Genomic DNA, 20,017 nt, shown 5'->3' with positions numbered 1-20,017 from the left:
TTGTGTATGTATCTATCAAGAGAATAGAGAATGACTATTAAGTAAGTGCACTTTGGAAAATTTTTATCGATTACCGCAATATCGACTGCTGGTATGCTATGTATTTGGTGCCTTTTTAACATTTAATTTAAAGTTTTAAAATATTGTTGATGAAATAAAATAAAACTAAGATTTATTAATTGATCAAAAAAGTACCATTTTATGGAAAACGGTACCAAAGTACCATCGATTAAAAAATGTACCACTTTTGGACTTCTACCAAATTGTGGTAGATCTGCCACTTTTTTGAGCATCTACCACATCTAGTTGTGGTGTGTTTTGAGTAGTTTTCTTTTTGCTCGACATAATTTTTTAATTTTAAGACCAAAAATTTTCCAACACTAAACACTAACAACAGTCAAAATGGGAGGATAAAATAAACCGTAAAATAGTAAATTTTCTCAATATGCAATTTTTCGACAGGAAACGTGGTTTTATTGTGTTAAATTGCAAAATATATGATTTATAAAAAGAATGAATAGCGAAAATGATAAAAATCGGCGATTTTTGTGAAAGGATTAACAAATTTCAGTGCATCTCAAATTTCTAAAACGTTGTTTACTTTTACTTGAGAATTGTCAAAATCGGCAAATCACAAGTAGCGGTTTCTGGAACGATCCACATTTGTTCGCTACATCGTGATGTGATAAAAAGAAAAGCTGGCAGCACTCCGCAAGGTTGCAGAAATTTTTCAAAATACATATGTTCGAAAAATATCTTGAGATGGAAGGAACTGCTTTACACTGTCAAGGAAAAAAATGGCCAAAACTCAACGCAATTTTTATCAACTTCAATCTTGCACTTTATTACACTAAAATTATTATTTTTTTAGTTTATAATTAAAATGCTTGCAATTTAGGTGCAACCTTGCAGAATTTTTTTAATTTTTGTACAAAGTTCCATCCAAAACCTGAGATCTACCACATTATTTTGAAATCTACCACATTTTTTTTCAGATTCTACCACACAAATTTTATAAGTCCGATCACTGGCCCCCGTACGCAGCATTGCTTTGATGGATATGAAACAAAAACAGAGACGAAAGCGTATAAATGGAAAAATTTTTCATTCTCTTATGTCCCGCTGATAAGCTGCCTATCGAAATGAATGTAGCAATGCTTTGCTCAATGTAAAAATTTTTAAATCTTTCGACGCAAATATTTCGAAAATGGTTTAATGAATCTTAAATCTGAAAAGTTTGTGCAAAGTTTCAGATCGAGCAATTTAATTTGATGTATAATTTGTCTCTGTACGACTTGTAGATCGCTGGGAATAAGCGCCTTGTTTCAGAATAATATATATGTAGATAATTTGACATCACTTTGATATGAAACTTTTTGGATTCGGTTGGGAGTAATGCAAACATCGATTTAACGTAAAATTTGGTCACGAATACGCGAAGGCATTTCTTATGAAGGTGATCAGATCTGCACCGTTATTTCAAATTTCAAAAATGGGACAGCAAAATTAAAAAGCTTGGCGTTTTATTTTCTGAAGTTAAGACTTTGCGACCGAAGACCGAACCATGCGGGACTTCTCTTTACTCAGAAACGTCTGGATGGATTTAGATGAAACGGATCGCCTAAGGTTTTGAAGCCATGCAAGCAATATAGTAATAATAGAGAAAGAAGTTTCCCTTCAGTAGTGCGTGGGATCCACACACAACTTGTTTTTTTTTTTTTTAAATAGCCACTGTATTAATATACAAATAATGTTTTCAAACTTGTATAATAAAACCACAAATTAACAAGAGACTCATTTAGACAGCTCGGTCGTCATCATGGTCTTTTTAGTAATTTCCTGGTTTACCCATGATTAATTTTTGCCAATAAATTAAAACAATCATGCCGATAAAAAGATAAATAAATACCTTTTAATTTACTATCAAAAGCTTCGCCTCTTTTCTTGTGGAACAGTCTGTTAAAGTCTTAAGTTTAAGAAAATAGATTCATTCGAGAGCGAATAAAATTATTTAGGAAATAACGTTCAACAATTTTGTTTTTGTATCAGGTAGTTAAAATACGATAAGGAAGTAAAACAAATTGCCTGTAACGCTGTTTATTGGAAGAGCTTAAGCATTAATCTGCAAATGCATAGTTTAGCATTTATCGGGAGTCCGTTATATAATCTAAAGAACAATATCAAATTTTGCACTTTGTGTTTACTATTTTAGGAGCTATTGTTGGAGCTATCGACGTTTGAACACTTACACGAGCAGGGCCCTACTGCACCAACTACTTTCAATTTATAATTTTTGGATAAGTGTTTGTTTTCAAGTCAAGTTGCACTTATAAAAAAAACCTATCACTTTATCAAAAAATAATTAGTATATTTGATAAGCATGACACAGAAAATTTCTTTTGCTTTGCAAATGGAGAACTTTTGCAGTAATGTCCTTAGCTAAAATGATTAGCGTTTCTTAATGGAAGGAACCAAGGTACGCTTTGATTTCTATTTCTCAAGCCAATAGCGACAAATGTAACGAATAACAACCATTCTTACTTTGTGTACATTTTCAATATCTCTCATTTTTGTGTCAAACATAACGCTAGCATGTACTTGCATATGTATGTCCATACAAGGGAAGTTGCGAATGTCGAATTTTAGACATCCGCGGATGCGAATGCGGATGCGGATGTGGATGCGAATGCGGATGTCAAGTATTTTTGAGAAATAATTTAGGTGAGTACATTAGGTGATTTAGGTAAATAAAAAATGTAAAAGTTAGTATTTTTTAATAATGCGTTTTTTTATTTAGTACTTGAATTTAAAAATTGGAACTTTGTATTCAATAAAGAGTAATTTTGCTGCCTTTTCGGGTTACAGCCTGTTTCTTAACGGGTCGTAAATCAAACCTGCGCCACTAAATAACTCCTCGCTCGAGGCGACAAAATTGAAAAACTTGAAACTTGACAAAATTGTAAATTCTCTTCGATTGACGCTGCACCAGTTGAGAAGACTTTCAGTTATATTTATTTTTTTATTGCGGTGCAATAATTCCTTTTTGAGAATTGCATCGGGGCTGCAAATGTCGGATGTATCCTCCTGACTTTCATCTTCACCGTTGTTTTCCAATTTGGAGAATCTGTTACGTCATCAGCTTTTTCGATTTTAGTTTTTGTAATTCATTTTTAATCCTGCCTTCTGTGACTGTTTTGAAAAATTTGTGCTTATAGCGAGGTTCTAAATAGGTGGATATGGCAAATAAATTGTTATTTTCTAGGAATGGAAATTTCGAAGAAAATTCTGTTTTGAAAGTCATCGCTGCCAGCCGAATTAGTTTAAAATTTTGGTATTTTGTTAAAAAGAGGCACCTCGTTTTTTATAATAATTTGAATTATTGGAATCACGGACGATGAAGGTCTCAGATCTGCTTAGCTCCTGGGTGACTTCTTGGAAAGGTTCACCTGTAATTAATAGGTTGCAATTACTTTCTTTATTAGCTGAGCTTGACTTTTCCTAGTTGCAGGCAGTCACAATTAATTACTCACCGTTGTCGGTACCATAAGCCATCACATCCGTTTTGTTATTGCATTCCATGCGGTCAATGTGCTTTGATATTTTGAGGTGAATGAACGCAAATTTTCAACATATCGTTAATATAGTATGGAAAGGGCGTATATCACATTGTCCCTGAAATGCAAAAAAACCACAACTAACTAAATTTTTTTATTGCATAAAACGATGTGGGGACTTATGATTTGATGAAATGCATCATAATCAATCAAAAAGTGAATTTTGGATTTTTAGTTAGTTACGGCTTTTTGTATTTCAGCGACGATGTCAGTTACGCTTCCATACTATACTAATGATATATTGCATGCCAAGACCCACTCCTCAATAGATATTATTATTATTCGCCTTGAATTAATTCTTATTTGATTTGTGAACTTGGCTGTCAAGTTATTCACATATCATTTTATCTTTATTTCGATGCGTGCTAATTTTGACCTTTATCACAAAATTAAAATAAATGTGATTGTTTTCGAGCTGAAAGACTAATTACACTTATAATTCTTACCTAATTAAGGGTCATCTTTTAACGCGCAAATAGTCGATTCGCTTTATAGTCCGACGTTGAACATTTCCGCTGGAAATACCTATTGAAGGATCTACTATTTGACTTTAAATTACAAAAGAAGGGGGACGCAGGGGGACAGTTTTAACGTAGCATCTCCACAGGCAAAACATTTTGGCTACAATTTGTCTATTTGCACAATATTCGCCTTCGCAAAAGCTCCGCATTGATTATTGCGAATGCGAAAGCGAATGCGAATGTTAAAATTTATGCGGAAGCTCCGCGGTTGCGAATGCGAATGCGAATATTCGCAACAACCCTGGTCCATACCTAAAAGCCCTCACAGTTAACTTTATTGTTCATTGTAATACATTTTCACTTTTTTCTATTCACAGAGGGACGAAAAATTACAAACGCATCGCAATTGAAGGTGACCAAGATGCTGCTAATTGTCTCCACCGTTTTTGTTTGCCTCAATTTGCCCAGCAGTGTGATGCGCATCAAAACGTATTTGGAGGTAAGTACGTGCAGGCACTGTTGCCAACTTGGTGCTTTCGGCACTAAAAATGCGAAAATTTTTGAGTTTGGTGCTTGGTGCGTTTTTTGGTCCTTTTATTTTTAGTTTGAAGACACCAAATCTGTAAATCTTAAAAAAAGGGAGAACAATTTCTAGCAATCGTAAGTTTTGTAAGAAACTTTACAAAAATGGAAACAAAATCATGGCACAATGACAATCATAAGCAAAAGAGCATATGTTTAGCAACAAAATATGTGACAGCACTTTCAATCATGCCAGAATTACATTCGGTAATTTGCCATTGTTGGGACCAGGAATCGACTTTTAGACCTAATAGGAAATTATTAACTCTAACTTTATTTTATTATCTCGTTAATACAAAAGAAAAATAAATTCTTGTTAGATTCGATTAAGCAAACAAATTAAAAAAGAAGAATCGAAATCGGATGAGATTTGAAGAGTGGACAGTTTTCTTGACACAAAAATATGTTTCCAACTATGCGCTGTTGGATAATACGCTCAAATAAGACCCGTTTCAAAGGGAAATCAAATTTCGTTTTGTTTCAGGTGGTAATCGTTCCTTTAATTCACAAGATCATAAGAGACTGTGGTGTAGATTTAAACTACCACATAGTTCATGAAACTTAATTTCTCGTTTTTGTTCTGGTTTCATAAGAATTGTAGAAAACATTTAGCAAAACGAAGAACAATTTAACGTTTAAACCGTCAGCAAAAAATTTAAAAACTTTGCTTACATTTAAGCGAAACGGCAACGTTGGACACAGCTGCAAATTAGAAAATAAGAACACGAATGTTAACGTCGCTTGCACGAAAATGTTTGAATTTATAATATGACTAGCTTATACCCGCGGGTTTCACCCCGCGCTTTTATGCAAATAAGAAAAATAATTTAATAATGTTAGATTTTATTTCTGTGCCCATTTCGTTATAGCTCGTTGTTTTTTTAAGCGAGTTAAGGTATTTAGGCCGTTTAAAACTATGAAATTATAAAATCTCGTCTGCGCGCTAGGCATACGAAAGATATCAATCCCTCTAAGTTTACCTTAAAATGGTTCCAGGTATACGACGCGTAAACATGTAACCTTCTTGGAGGTGCCACGGCGGGTTCTAATATTTCCAACTCAAATTTAGTAACCTGGCCTTGATAAAATACCACTTCTCATTACTGTAGCAAACGCCTCAAGAGAGCTTTAGATTATAACGCCGAACCCGGCTCTCCCTTTTCCATTAAATGAAATTTTTTCTATCAGTACGGCACTTACAAAATAAACCTCCATAACAAATTTAAAATACTTCCAAAGATTTTCTATCCTTCCAGAGATATGTATTAAGAAATGTTTAGTATGTATGGGAGGCGACATGCCTCCTTTTTTAATAACTCACATTTTTTCCATGAGCAATTGAAACATTTTGTATACACAACTCCATACCAAGTTCCAGTATTCTTCCACAAACATTTCCAGGGATATGTGGCAAGAAAAAGTCAATTTGCACAGAAAGTGCCACGCCCCTTTTTCTTATAACCCTAATCTTCTTTCATGAATTTAGAATTGATTTTACATACCCCAGTACCAAGTGCAGTACTCTACCATGAACACCTCTAGGGATATGCAGTATAAAAGTAAATTTGTACGGGAGGTACCATGCCCTCTTTACGAATAACGCAAATTTTTCTCCATGAGTATGGAATTAATTTTGTATACACATCTCGGTGCCAAGCTCCCGTCCTCTGCAATAAACACCTCCAGAGATATGCGGCATAGAAAAATCAATATGCATGGGAGTTGCCACATCACCTTTTCCAATAACTCTCATTTTTCTCCATGAATATGGTATTAGTTTCACATACATACATGCATACATATGTATTTCCATACCAAGCTTGAGTGCTTTACCCCAAACATTTGAAGAGATATGCAATATGAAACTTTCAGTCAGTATGGGAGGTGCTACGCCTCTTTTCCAAAAACGTCCATTTTTCTCCGTGAATATGAACATGATTTCACACAGTGTTGGAAAACTGTTAATCTGATTAACGATTAAAATGTTAATCGCGTTTGACGATTAAAATTAATTAGTCGTTATCAACTGTACGATTAATGAAAACATTTTTTGAATCGTTAATCGCTGGCTGCGATTACGTTTAATTAATTTAAAACATTAATCGTTAATCCAATTAAAAATAAAATCTGATTAATTTGTCTAGTTTGTCCGAGTTTGAAACCAAACACCAGTTATAATAATTATTTTGTGTTTTACGCTTATAAAAACAACATAATATAAAAAAATTATAATTATTGTTATTAGTAATACATAAACTGGGAACTTTTACAAACCTAGTTTTTAAAACGTTTGTTGGTATATATCTTAATGAAAATGCACACCAAATTGCTTAGATGGATAAGGAAACCCGACTTAGCCATGCCGGATTAACTTGGTTTGTGTGCACAGGGAAATTCCAGCATAACTTAATTAATCACCAAACCTACTTGATCGAATTAAGAGTTAATGATTAAAAATTAATTTTTTAATCGCGGTTACGATTAACTGTTTAGTCAGATTAAAATTAATCATGATTAACTCTAATCAGATTAAATTTAATCGAATTAACTAACTGATTAAAACATCAATCGATTAATGCCAACTTTGATTTCACATAGATATCACTATACCAAGTGAACTCTCCCACAAATACTTCCAGAGATATGTATGTAATATGAAAATTCCAATTTGTATGGGAGGGGCCTTGAGTTATCGGACTTACTTTCAGTCTAAGACAATCCTTCCGAAATCCGTAGTAAGTGTGCTAAATTTCGTTCTGATCGGAAAAACGGTTAAGGAAGTAGCCTGTTTTTCAATCCAGGTCATAAACCATCTTTGAGCAAAATTTCATTTTCAAACAAGTGGCAATTCTTAAAAAAGTAGCCTATTTTCCAGTCTAGGTCATAAGCTATCTGTGTGCAAACTTTCATGCAAATCAGTTCATTCATTTACGCGTATTAATTTAATTATACTTTCCTAATACGTGATAACTCTTAAAATAGTAGCCTATTTTCCAACATAGGTCATAAGCTATCTCTGTGCGAAATGTAATGCAAATCTGTTCAGTCGTTTCCGCGTATTGATTTAATTAAAACTTTTTTAACAGGTGACAACTCTTCCGTTCAGACTTTTCCGCATATTGATTTAAATAAACTTTTTTAGCAGGTGGTAACTCTTAAAAAAAGTAGCCTATTTTTCAACCTAGCTCATAAGCTATCTGTGTGAAAACTTCCATCAGTTCACTCGTTTCCGCGTATTAATTAAATTAAACAGGTGGCAACTCTTCCAAAAAATTAGCTTATTTTTTACTGTAGGTCATAAGCTATCTGCTTGCAAAATTTCATGCAAATCCATTCAGTCGCTTCCGCGTATTAATTTAATGAAACTTTTTTAACAGGTGGCAACTCTTAAGAAAAGTAGCCTATTTTCCACTGTAGATCATAAGCTATCTGTGTGCAAATTTTCATGCAAATCCATTCAGTGGTTCCCGCATATTAAATAAATGAAACTTTTTTAACAGGTGGCAACTCTTAAAAAAATAGCCTATTAACCAATCTGGCCCATAAGCTATCTGCGTACAAAATTTCATGCAAATCCGTTCAGTCGTTTCCGCGTGATGATTTCCCAAACATCCAAACATACAAACTTTCACATTTATAATATTAGTAAGATATTAGTAAGAAGTAAGATAATAGATTGGCGCTTACACATATGTTAGTGTTTGGCCGACCTTCTCCTCCGATTTGTGGCGTGCGCCTTGATGTTGTCACACAAAGTGGAACCTACAGTTTTACGCCGACTCCGAACGGCGATTGTATTTTTACGAGAAGCTGTTTTTCAAGGCAGAAATACACTTGGACGTTTGCTATTTCCTGCCGAGGGGCCACCGCTGTTAAGAAAAAAATTTTTTTCTAAATTTGATATTGCGATATTGCTTTGACCAGGGACACAACCCATGCTCTGCGGAGTGGAAGCGCGTACTGCTCACCACTACACCACAGCGACCTTCGAGCAAGAAACGTTGATTTTTATTAGTTTGAATCGGCATCCCTACAATACAATTTTTCATGTATACAAAATCCATTAAATACTCAAATAAAAATGTGGTGCTTTTTTCGAGAAATAACGCGATTTTTCTTTTCTTTTTAGTGCTTTTTCAAATTCAAAGTTGGCAACACTGCTTGCAGGCATCCTATTACCAAACGTAGAATAGCACACACAACGAAATCTTAGAATAACAGGAATTTCATGCTATCAAAGTGTATGTACATTAAAGTAGTCCAAAAATTTATGTGAAAAATTAAGGTCGGATTTTTAATGCCGCCACCCCTTAGGATAGAACAAAAAAAACATACTCCTATTTTTTTGTTTTGCAAAAAAAAAATTAGGTAGTGATCAAAACGCTCAAAGTTTTCCATGTATTTTATGTGGGGAAAAACCACTTTTCGTAGAAATAGTGTTGAATTCTTGAAAATCAATATTTTTTGATCGGAAAACTTTGCTTATCTTCAGGAGATTCCCAGTAATAATACCCAGTTGGTTCTTTAACCATTTTTTCATGGTAACTATATTTTATAGGTCCTCCAGAACCCCCAGAAAGTGCAATAGGGAGCCAATAAAAAATTCTTAATATTAAAAAATGGCTAAATAAACAATTGGGTATTAATATTGGAAGTCTCCTAAAGAGAACCACAGTTTTCCGATGGTAAAATAAAAGGGGTATTCTCGAAGTCTTGCACTATGCACGGATTGCACGAAATGCAAAAATACTATGCCAAATTTCGAAGAGTACGAGAGCACCCCATTGCAAAGTGGTAGTGGGTCTCAAGCAGCGAAATTATGTATCAAATACAATAACAAGAGACAGCAAAAAAAATGGAGTGAGCGAGATGAGAGGAATGAGAGAAATATGTGGCAATTCCAACAACAAAACCACCAGCACAGGGTCGCATTTATATTGCTATGCTATTTTGCAAAATATATACTTGGGTTTCGACGTTCATATTTTGCAGCGATAGGAATTCAATGTTTGCAGGTTATGCAATCCATGCAATCCGTGCTACGTGCAATGGCTTTGAAATATTTGGAGAATACCCCTATTGATTTTCAAAATTGTATACCATTTCTACGAAAAGTTGTTTTTTCCCCATATAAAATGCATGGAAACCTTCGAGCGCTGTGAGCACTCCCTAAATATTTTTTGATTCAAAATAAAAAATAGGGCTAAATTTTTTCGGTTGAGAACAATCCTAGGGGGTGGCGGCATTAAAATTCTGACTTTATTGTTTTTGGACCACTCTAATGTACATACATATGTATGTAATGTGTGATTACCATTTTTTTTATTCGTGCCGACTGTCACGACATGAACATCAATCCAATCTAATTACGGTAGGCAGACAAGTCACATGTTCTACTTTTGTTGCGAATCCGATTTGCGCTGGCACAATATGAGCGTGAGCAGATTTTAATAAGTCTATTCACACTTTTCATCAAAAAATTAAAATAGAATTTTTTAAAGAACATGAATAGAATTAAAATTTGTCCGAAGCATTGCTAATCAAACCTGATAAAATGAGAATTTGAATTTAGGGCCGTTTTCTCAAGTACCTAGGTTTTAAAATATGTCTGCACTTTAAACACAAATTTTGTTCTGGAAAATGTGTTTAAAAGGGCAGATAAATTAAGAAAAAACCCACTTAGAGTTAGCTCGATGAAAAAGTCTGATGAGGAGTTGTGGCGATCTCTGAAATAGCAACTATAACTTCTACCATTTTATACTGTTGTTTTTTTTACCCGAGCGCACTTGTGCAGGTATATTAGCTTTGTTCACAGAACGGTTGTTTGTAGCAACCAAAACGAATCGAGATAGATATAGACAAATGTATACATAAATGCTCAGAATGAATAGAGAAGTCGATTAAGCCATGTTTGCCTGTCCGTCCGTCCGTGTACACGATAACTCGAGCAAATATTGAGATATCTTAACGAAATTTGGTATGTAGGTTTCCCTTTATCCAAGGTAGGTTGGTATTGAAAATGGGCGATATCGGACTATAACCACGACCACTTCCCATATAACAGTATTTTCAAAAAAGGCAAAAACTACGATATTTCGGTAAACATTGGATCCAAATTGTTGAAAATTAGTATGTGAAGTAGAATTTTGGTCAAAAATAGTGCTAATATGAATTTTTTGGAAAATGGGCGTTACCCCGCCCACTTATGATGAAATGCCGTATCTTAGTAGCCGCTTCACCAATCCTTACCAAACTCGGTACGAGGATTGCCTAGGGCCTAGCTAAGAAATCTGTTGAAAATCTTTGAAATCGGGCAATAACCACGCCCACCTCCCATATAACGGTAATTTACAAAACATGAAAACTGCGATAAATCAGTAACTACTGAAGCTAATTGACTCAAAATAGATAATTAGAATAACCACTTAGCAGACACTTAGGCTATTATACATCTTTGGATAATGGGCGTGGCGCAGCCCAATTATGATCACAAATGTGTATCTCCGTAACCGATTCATCAATTTCTACCAAACTCGGAGCACTCAATAACCTTAGTATAAGAAATAAATTCGTTGAAAATTATTCAAATCGGACTAAAATTACACCCACTTCCCGTATAACGGTAAATTTCAGACATCCGAAAACTCCGATATGTCAATAACTGAGGACGTTAATTTACTTCAGGTTAATAGTTACAACAATATCTTAACAATAAATAAGACTCCTATAGAATTTTAGGATTGGGCGTGGCACCGCCCACTTTATGACTACAAGGTGTATCTCGGTAACCAATTTATAGATTTCTACCATACTTGGTTTAATTATGTATTTCATTAAGTTTAATTCAGCATATTGTCGAAAAAGTGTGAAATCGGGAAAAAGTCCCCTGCTTATCATGCAAATGTAGTTAAAGAAAGTAGAAACGACGATATTTGATACCTGCGCCGGGTATATAAAGTTCGGTTTCGTCCGAACTTATACTTCTTTACTTGTTTCACAATAATTTTTCATAAAAAACGGCTCAATCAAAATGGTTTAATATGATTTGTTCCGCAATATAGATATTCTGCCGAAATCCGCAATAAAATTTGAGTTTTGTTAACTTTACCGTTAAATTTACCACGCCCATTTCTAGGGTTTCGTCGTCTTAAAGAATAATCTTCCCGAATAAATACTTTTACTGGATGGGTATTCAATCGATATCTCCAATAAAATTTTCTTCACCAATTCATGACGTGCGCCTTGATGTTGCCACACAAAGGGAAGAGACCTACAGTTTTACGCCGACTCCGAATGCCGATTGTATTTTTATGAGAAGCTATTTTTCATGGCAGAATACCCTCGGAAGTATGTCATTGCGACCGCAATTATAAAACAACTTTTTTTTGATGTTGCCGGTTAAGATGCAAGTGAGGGAAAATCTCTCAAGTGGGCCACCCAAAATTGGATGGTCAAGATTTTTTCGAACAAATCACTTTATTCATACATACGTACATATATAAATATGCATTTTATGTATGTTTTTATTTATGTATACAACTTTAAAAAATATTGTACTAAATAATATGCTTATGTTTATAAATAATTTTTTTTTTGCGCTCTCTGGTTGCACCACGCTCGCTGCGAGTCCGCACGGCACGCGGCATGAAGGCAAAAGCACCCGTGGCGCGAAAAAAATTAATAACTAGCGACTCCATGCAAGTTTCCGTTTTTTTTTTCTTTTAAATAATGTATTATAGAATAAGGATTGATATTCAATGTAAACGATTTAAAAAATCTGATCGAGAAATAATAAAGATTTCCATTTATTTATAAAAAAATTAAAAAAAAAAATTAAAAATTTTATACAAAATAATGATTATTTGATTATTTTAAAGCGTGTCTAATTAATTATCATCGTGGAAAAAATCATCGAGATACATGCTATGAATCAGTGGATAATAAATAATTACTGAATTCATCAAAAAAAAAGTTAATAACAATAACTCTTGTAAAAATTCGAATTTTGCAAAATTGTTCAAATTATATTTTTTTTATGGTTGTAAACCGAATAAAGTGATATGTTCGAAAAACTCTTGACCATCCAATTTTGGGTGGCACACTTGAGAAATTTTCACTCAAGTGCTAACCGAAATAAGCATTATAACCAGGTATGGGCAGAGAACGAGCACACGCTCAAAGAGCGTAATCATCGTGTGTACGTATACAAGCAAGAGCGTAAAGATGAGAACGCGACAACATGCAAATTGAATTAGGCAAACTAACACATTCTCACTTTTAGCTAACGCTTGTTTGTGGTAGTGCCCACCTCTGATTATAACTGATTACATGTCTAAATAACACAGGTCAACTCAACACACACAAACTCAACACAGGAATTCAACACACACAAACTAAACACACACCAACTCAACAAATATCAACTCAGCACACACTTGTTCAACACATGTGTTGGGTATTGTAATGATCGGTATTTGACGGTCTTCTTTCTGCGTAGGCGGCCTTCGGCCGCGCTTAGGGATTATAACCCTCACTAAGTAGAATTCTCCTTTCTGTTTTGCGAAGAAAAGGGGCTGAACACCTTTTTCAGAGAACACCTTTCTGCGTAAGCGGCCTTCGGCCGCGCTTAGGGATTATAACCCTCACAAAGTAGAATTCTCTTTCTGTTTTGCGAAGAAAAGGGGCTAACACCTTTTGCAGAAAACATCTTTCTGCGTAGGCGGGCTTCGGCCGCGCTTAGGGATTATAACCCTCACTAAGTAGAATTCTCCTTTCTGTTTTGCCAAGAAAAGGGGCTGAACACCTTTTTCAGAGAACACCTTTCTGCGTAGGCGGCCTTCGGCCGCGCTTAGGGATTATAAGGCTCACTAAGTAGAATTCTCTTTCTGTTTTGCGACGAAAAGAGGATGAACACATTTTGCAGAGAACACCTTTCTGCGTAGGCGGCCTTCGGCCGCGCTAAGGGATTATAACCCTCACTAAGTAGAATTCTCCTTTCTGTTTTGCGAAGAAAAGGGGCTAACACTTTTTTCAGAGAACACCTTTCTGCGTAGACGGCCTTCGGCCGCTCTTAGGGATTATAACCCTCACTAAGTAAAATTCTCCTCTCTGTTATGCGAAGAAAAGGGGCTGAACACCTTTTTCAGAGAACACCTTTCTGCGTAGGCGGCCTTCGGCCGCGCTTGGGGATTATAACCCTCACAAAGTAGAGTTCTCTTTTTGTTTTGCGAAGAAAAGGGGCTAACACCTTTTGCAGAGAAAACCTTTCTGCGTAGTCGGCCTTCGGCCGCGCTTAGGGATTATAACCCTCACTAAGTAGAATTCTCTTTCTGTTTTGCGAAGAAAAGGGGCTGAACAACTTTTGCAGAGAACACCAGTGATCGGACTTAAAAAAAATCTGTGTGGTAGAATCTGGAAAAAAATGTGGTAGATTTCAAAAAAATGTGGTAGATCTCAGGTTTTGGATCAAATTATGTACAAAAATTAAAAAAATTCTGCAAGGTTTCACCTAAATTTCAAACTTTTTAATTAGACTCTAAAAAAAATTTAATTTTAGAATAACAAAGTGCATGATTTAAGTTGCTAAAAATTGCGTTGAGTTTTGGCAATTTTTTCCCTTGACAGTGTAAAGCAGTTCCTTCCATATCAAGATATTTTTTGAACATACATATTTTGCAACCTTGCGGAGTGCTGCCAGCTTTTCTTTTGATCACATCACGATGTAGCGAACAAATGTGGCACTTTACAGAAACCGTTACTTGGAATTTGCCGATTTTGACAATTCTCAAGTAAATGTAAACAATGCCTCAGAAACTTTAGATGCACTGAAATTTGCTAATACTTTCACAAAAATTGCCGTTTTTTAACATTACCGCCATTAATTCTATATAATATATATCATATATTTTGCAATTTAGCATAATGAAACCACGTTTCCTGTCGAAAAATTTAGAAAATATGTATACTATTTTACAGTTTATTTTATCCTCCCATTCGGCTTTGTTTACTTTTACTTGTGAAATTTCATCATTCTTGTTACAATATAGTGCTTAGGTTTCAGACCTTGTGTGGTAGATGCTCAAAACAGTGACAGATCTACCACAATGTGGTAGAAGTCCGATCACTGGAGAACACATTTCTGCGTAGGGCCTGTGCCAATCAGTAGAAAAGTTCTATGGTGAAAAAACTTTTTACTATGGTGAGAAAATTTTACATTTCTGCTGTGCCAATTCGTAACTTTTTACTGCTGGAAATTTTTGACAGTTGCTTTGATGCAGAAGAAGGCTATTGAGTCAGCAATTAATATAATGCAGCAATTATAGAGAAAATATTTGCCTTTGCTGATTTCAGTTCTTTTGGTACTGAAATCCATGTATTTATTATACCTTTAAGAAATTTAAGCAAATTTAAGCAACCACTAATTTTTCTCTAATATCCACTCGCTTTGGTTTTCTTTAATTTATGTGTATAGATGCGTTGTTGTGTATTCTTCATGATATTAGTTTGTTTCTTTACAGATAATTATCAATATTTTTTGCTGGAAAGCGTTTCTTAACCCAGAAAACTGCGGTTTTCGTTCTTACGCTCTTCTTTTTTTGCCTCTCCTGATAATTTCTGCAACTAAAGATTTTACTAGCAGAAAATAGCAGCTGTCAAAATGAATAAACAGCTGTTGAAGCGTAAACAAGCGAGGTTAGGTTGCTTTATTTGCTTGCTTTTATTTGTTTCTTTCTCCAAATTTTTGGTATTTCTTAAGGTAAAATGAGCGAATCATTAAATTTGAAATAGCAAAATGTATTTGTGAATACTTTTTATATATAAAACGCGTATAAAAAAAAAATTCCGTCAAATATTTTCAAGTGTCAAATACACAGATCAGCTAGTTACTTGCTATTTTCTGCTAGTTTGCGTTTTTTAATGCCCGTATGATACTACGTTTTTTGCCTGTATTTTTCATTTGAAATACAAACAAAAAATTTGACGAAAGTCAAATTACAAAAACAATTCGGCAATGCGTTAGAGAGAAACAAATTCTGTGTGAAAAACGGCGGTCCAACAAAAATTTTGTGTTGAATCTAATAAAAATAAAGTGAAGCGAAATTGTTCGTGTTGAAAAATCATGTGTTGAAATAATTTATGTAGAAAAGTCATATGTTGAGTTAATGTGTTGAGTTGGTATGTGTTGAAATATCTTGTGTTATTTAGACCTGTTACCTTATAACTTATGTGCCCAACCGGGACTACAGTACTTCCTTTTGGCCGATAAATCAGTGCGTGTATAGGGCCTTTTAGGGGTTGGCGTTTTTGATTTTTCACATTGTTGATGCGGGTTCGATCTCTGCTGAAGTCTAGACAAATAAGTCTGATGAAGAGATGTGGTGGAGTCCCAGATAGCATTCTACCGCTAAGACTTTGCTGTTTTTACAAGCTTTTATTTAACTTTCTCATCCCGCGGAAATTTCCAATCGATTTTAAACTAACTTCCTGACAAGCTAGAGACTTGAAACTTTCAGCATAGTTCCAATCACGATGACAATGCAATTTAAAATATAAATGAATTCCCTAGATGGTCCAGGGGTCTTGACACAAAGGCGGTCAAAACAAAATAAAAGTTGTGGCTAACAGTGTAATTTGCCAAAGAACTTAAAAACGCTATAAGTTTTTTATAGCTGCCGGCGCTAGTAAATAATAAGTATAGCTTCAGGCGCTAGTATGATGGATTCTATTGTGAATTCTTGGGTAAAAGAAATACCGGAAATTAGCTTCAACTATGTTAGCATGGCTAAACCGTTAAGTTTTAGGCACTTCTGTTAAGAATTACATTATTAGGTTTCCTCACACAGGGAGTTAGTGATATACAGAGATACGATAAAAGGCACGCATAATGCACATGCATGCATCTTAAATGTGTACATACTTCTACTATCCCGCAGGCGATAAAATTTCAGTTAGTACGATGTGCTTCTTCTGAATACTGTTAAGGTGATGTGGATAACGCTGCATAGCCGTGTGCCATGGGATGGTAAAGGTGAACGGAAAATAATTGTCTATAATCAACATACCGAAGTGGTCAGAAGGCTTAGCTTAGGGAAAATGCTTCAGTTTAAGATAGATTTTACATTTAAAGAACGTTTCTATTTAAAGCAACAAAATAAAACGGCTTTACAAAATTTCATTATCAAGGTTATCTTCCTTTAATCTTGGCAAAATCTAACATTAAATTGTAAAGCATTTAATTAAAAAATTTTAATTTCAGTTTCTGTAAAATTTTATCTGGTAAGAAATATTTCGGCATACGTTCCACAAAAATTATCTAAAATAGGTAAATCTAAAGTATATGTATATTAAATGAGATTCAATATTTGCTTTAGAGATGAAATCGCGACAAATTGTTTAAACAAAAATTGTAAGCATATATGCAGAATTTATTGCGCGCTTCTTCTCATTGCATTTCTATGTTTATATCATTTATCAATTTAATCATATACGACAAAAAGTAAAAAAAAAAAATATTTTTAATTGCGAGTCCGAAAGAAATATAAATATGTATATTAGTTGCATTTAGTTACGCAAAAATAGTGCCGAAAATCAATCGATTGTGCTTAAGGTGCCTGCCGCTTCCGAAAGGGCCGAAAATGGCACAATGCACACTCATTTTCCATCACTGAACCATGTTTAAAAGATGTGTTTTGACAGAGAAACTGAAAATAGAAGACGATTTGTTAAAAAGCGAAAACAGTTCAAAAGTAGTGTGCATAATTTGCTAATCTGTTTTTTCTGTGGAACACAGAGGCAAAGCCAACATCGAAGGCATTTGCAAACAGAAAAGCACAAAAGCGCCACAAAATGTACGCAAGATTCCACCATTTCGGACTTCTTTAAAAAGCGAGAAGCGACATCTAATTAACTACAATGCACAGCTAACAAAATTACGTTTGCATATCATTGTGTAAAACCCCACTTAAGTTTTAATGCATCTGAAGTTCTAAAGACACTTCTAACAGAAAATATGTAAAGTTGTTGCCGATCCTCGTTAGATACTTTACCTTCAGATACGGTGTTAGAACCAAACTTCTTCATTTGGATGAAATACCTATATATTTTAACAGATAACGTTTTAAAGGTTCTACGGAAATACGATCTTAGTAAAAAAGTGGTAACTTTATCTGCTGATAATATCAACACCAATTTCGGCGGTGTAGCTAGACAAGGGCAGAAAAATGTTTACAGGAAATTGGAAAGTGAACTTGGTCGGAATATCGTTGGAGTTGGAAGCTCTGCGCACATAATACAAAATACTATTCAGATTGCAGCTAACAGTTTACCAGTAAACCACGAATTGATAACTGTAAAAATCTGAAAAAATTGTATATCTACACTGTTAAAAACACCCAATTTGAAAACCATATGCGAAGAGGCTGAAATTGAATACAAAAATGTATTGTCTCATGAGAACACTCGCTTTTTAAGTTTTCAACCGGCAATAGGGCGAATTTTGCAATTGTATAATGTGCTTAAAATTTACTTTAACGAAATAAGTAACTTTCCGAATGTTATTAAATCATATTTTAGTGATCCTATGAACGAAATATATATGTACCCTATTTTTGCATGCTATTTCAAAACGCTATTTTAGTTATTGAAGCAGATAAAATAAGTGCAACTGAAATTTCCTACATTTACACTGATTTACTATAAAAACCTAAAAATCAAAGACAGGGAAATTATGTTCCGTTTGCTGCAAAGCAAAGATGGTTAAAATTTCGACACGAATTTCTCAACTCTGAAGGAGATGTTTTTAAAAAAAATGTATTGTTATTCTATGAGAAAGCAATGAGTTATTTAACTACTTGGCAGAGCAACTTTGAAGTAGTATCAAAATTTATTTGAATAAAAATTTATAAGGAAATCAAATGGGAAGACATTCAAACTAGTATTGCCGCATTAATTAAGCGTGCTCCCGAAAATGATCATGAGTTTGACAGTGACGGGATTTTTGATGAATTCGCACTAGTGCATAAGATTATAAGTTCTGAGAAAGACACAGAAATAAATATAGTTTAAAAAAACTAAAAAACACGCTTTTAAAGCATATCAAACTAAAAAGTAAAAAATTATTCTTAATATAAGTTGAAAATAATAATGAACAAAAAATATTAGTATTATTGTGAAAAAGTGTGGGTTGCTCGATAGACGAAAAATATGGCAAAGAGCGCCCTACACTTTTTCACAATAATACTAGTATTTTTTGTTCATTATTATTTTCAACTTATATTAAGAATTATTTTTTACTTTTTAGTTTGATATGCTTTAAAAGCGTGTTTTTTAGTTTTTTTAAACTATATTTATTTTTAATTTTTAGTTCGATTTATTGTTAAAAATAAAATTTTTTCTAAATGCTCGAGTGCTCGAGCCGGAAAGTAAGTAGACGGTACGCATGCGCAGACAGCGTGGTTGTCTTACTTGCTCTCACACAGAGGCTGTGTGAGGAAATTATTTAATCCTGGCGATCCTAATCAGGATAATGAGATAAACTTATGAAATTATTATATTGTTGCTGATTCTTGATAAGTGTACAAAGTTTGAATTAAATCTGTCCGTTTAAAGTGGGTCAAAATCAAGTCCAAAGGAGTCGGTTACATACATACATATATACATACATGCATACATACTCACATACAAACATACAGGTGAAGCTAATAAAAGCGTGTTAAAAAGTTGTCTCACTTGCTCGCACACAGAGGCTGTGTGAGGAAATTATTTAATCCTGGCGATCCTAATCAGGATAATGAGATAAATTTATGAAATTATTATATTGTCGCTGATTCTTGATAAGTGTACAAAGTTTGAATTAAATCTGTCCGTTTAAGTGGGTCAAAATCGAGTCCAAAGGAGTCGGTTACAAACATACATACATACAAACATACAGGTGAAGCTAATAAAAGGGTGTTAAAATGGGAAGCAATATCATGTGTAGACAGATGGCTACGAGTAGCAGATATAGCTGAACTGGCTAATGCAAATGTTACTAATGTAATGAAAATAGTGGAGTTTACTTTGTGCATCCCAGGAACATCTGCCGCAGTCGAACGAACTTTTTCGCTAGTGAAGAATCAATGGTCGCAAGACAGAGGTCGATTGCGCATTTCGGTTATTGCTGAGTTACTAAATATTTAAATAAACAGTTACTAAAAAAGGTATTTCAGCTGAGAAGAACGATTGGCCTGGTGGTAAAGAAATAAGTTTGATATAAACACGGTTTCTTTTAACAACATGTACCTTCTTTCCTCCTTTCTTTTCATTCTTCGTTTTGTTTATTTAGACAAATTGATATTTTCTAATGCGATGAAATCACTTATA

At 34.3% G+C, this 20,017-nt stretch overlaps 2 protein-coding genes across 2 annotated transcripts in view; one reads left to right on the top strand and one right to left on the bottom strand.

The window, feature by feature from the left end:
• Positions 1 to 20,017, bottom strand: part of LOC118749276 (protein furry-like) — a 1,083,341-nt gene that overhangs the window by 428,334 nt on the left and 634,990 nt on the right. The gene's annotated exons all lie outside the window — the stretch shown is intronic.
• Positions 1 to 20,017, top strand: part of LOC118749279 — a 136,917-nt gene that overhangs the window by 14,120 nt on the left and 102,780 nt on the right. Inside the window, exon 2 of the mRNA XM_036484080.1 lies at positions 4,453 to 4,574. Coding sequence (XP_036339973.1) covers positions 4,497 to 4,574 — 78 coding nt within the window. The 5' untranslated portion in view covers positions 4,453 to 4,496. The remainder of the gene's footprint in view (positions 1 to 4,452; positions 4,575 to 20,017) is intronic.

Source organism: Rhagoletis pomonella, unplaced genomic scaffold (genome assembly GCF_013731165.1).
Source record: "Rhagoletis pomonella isolate Grant_MI unplaced genomic scaffold, Rhpom_1.0 Rhpom_scaffold_00014, whole genome shotgun sequence".
Classification (NCBI taxonomy): domain Eukaryota; kingdom Metazoa; phylum Arthropoda; class Insecta; order Diptera; family Tephritidae; genus Rhagoletis; species Rhagoletis pomonella.
The sequence above is the reverse complement of the archived record's forward strand: the minus strand, read 5'-3'. Positions and strand labels throughout refer to the sequence as shown.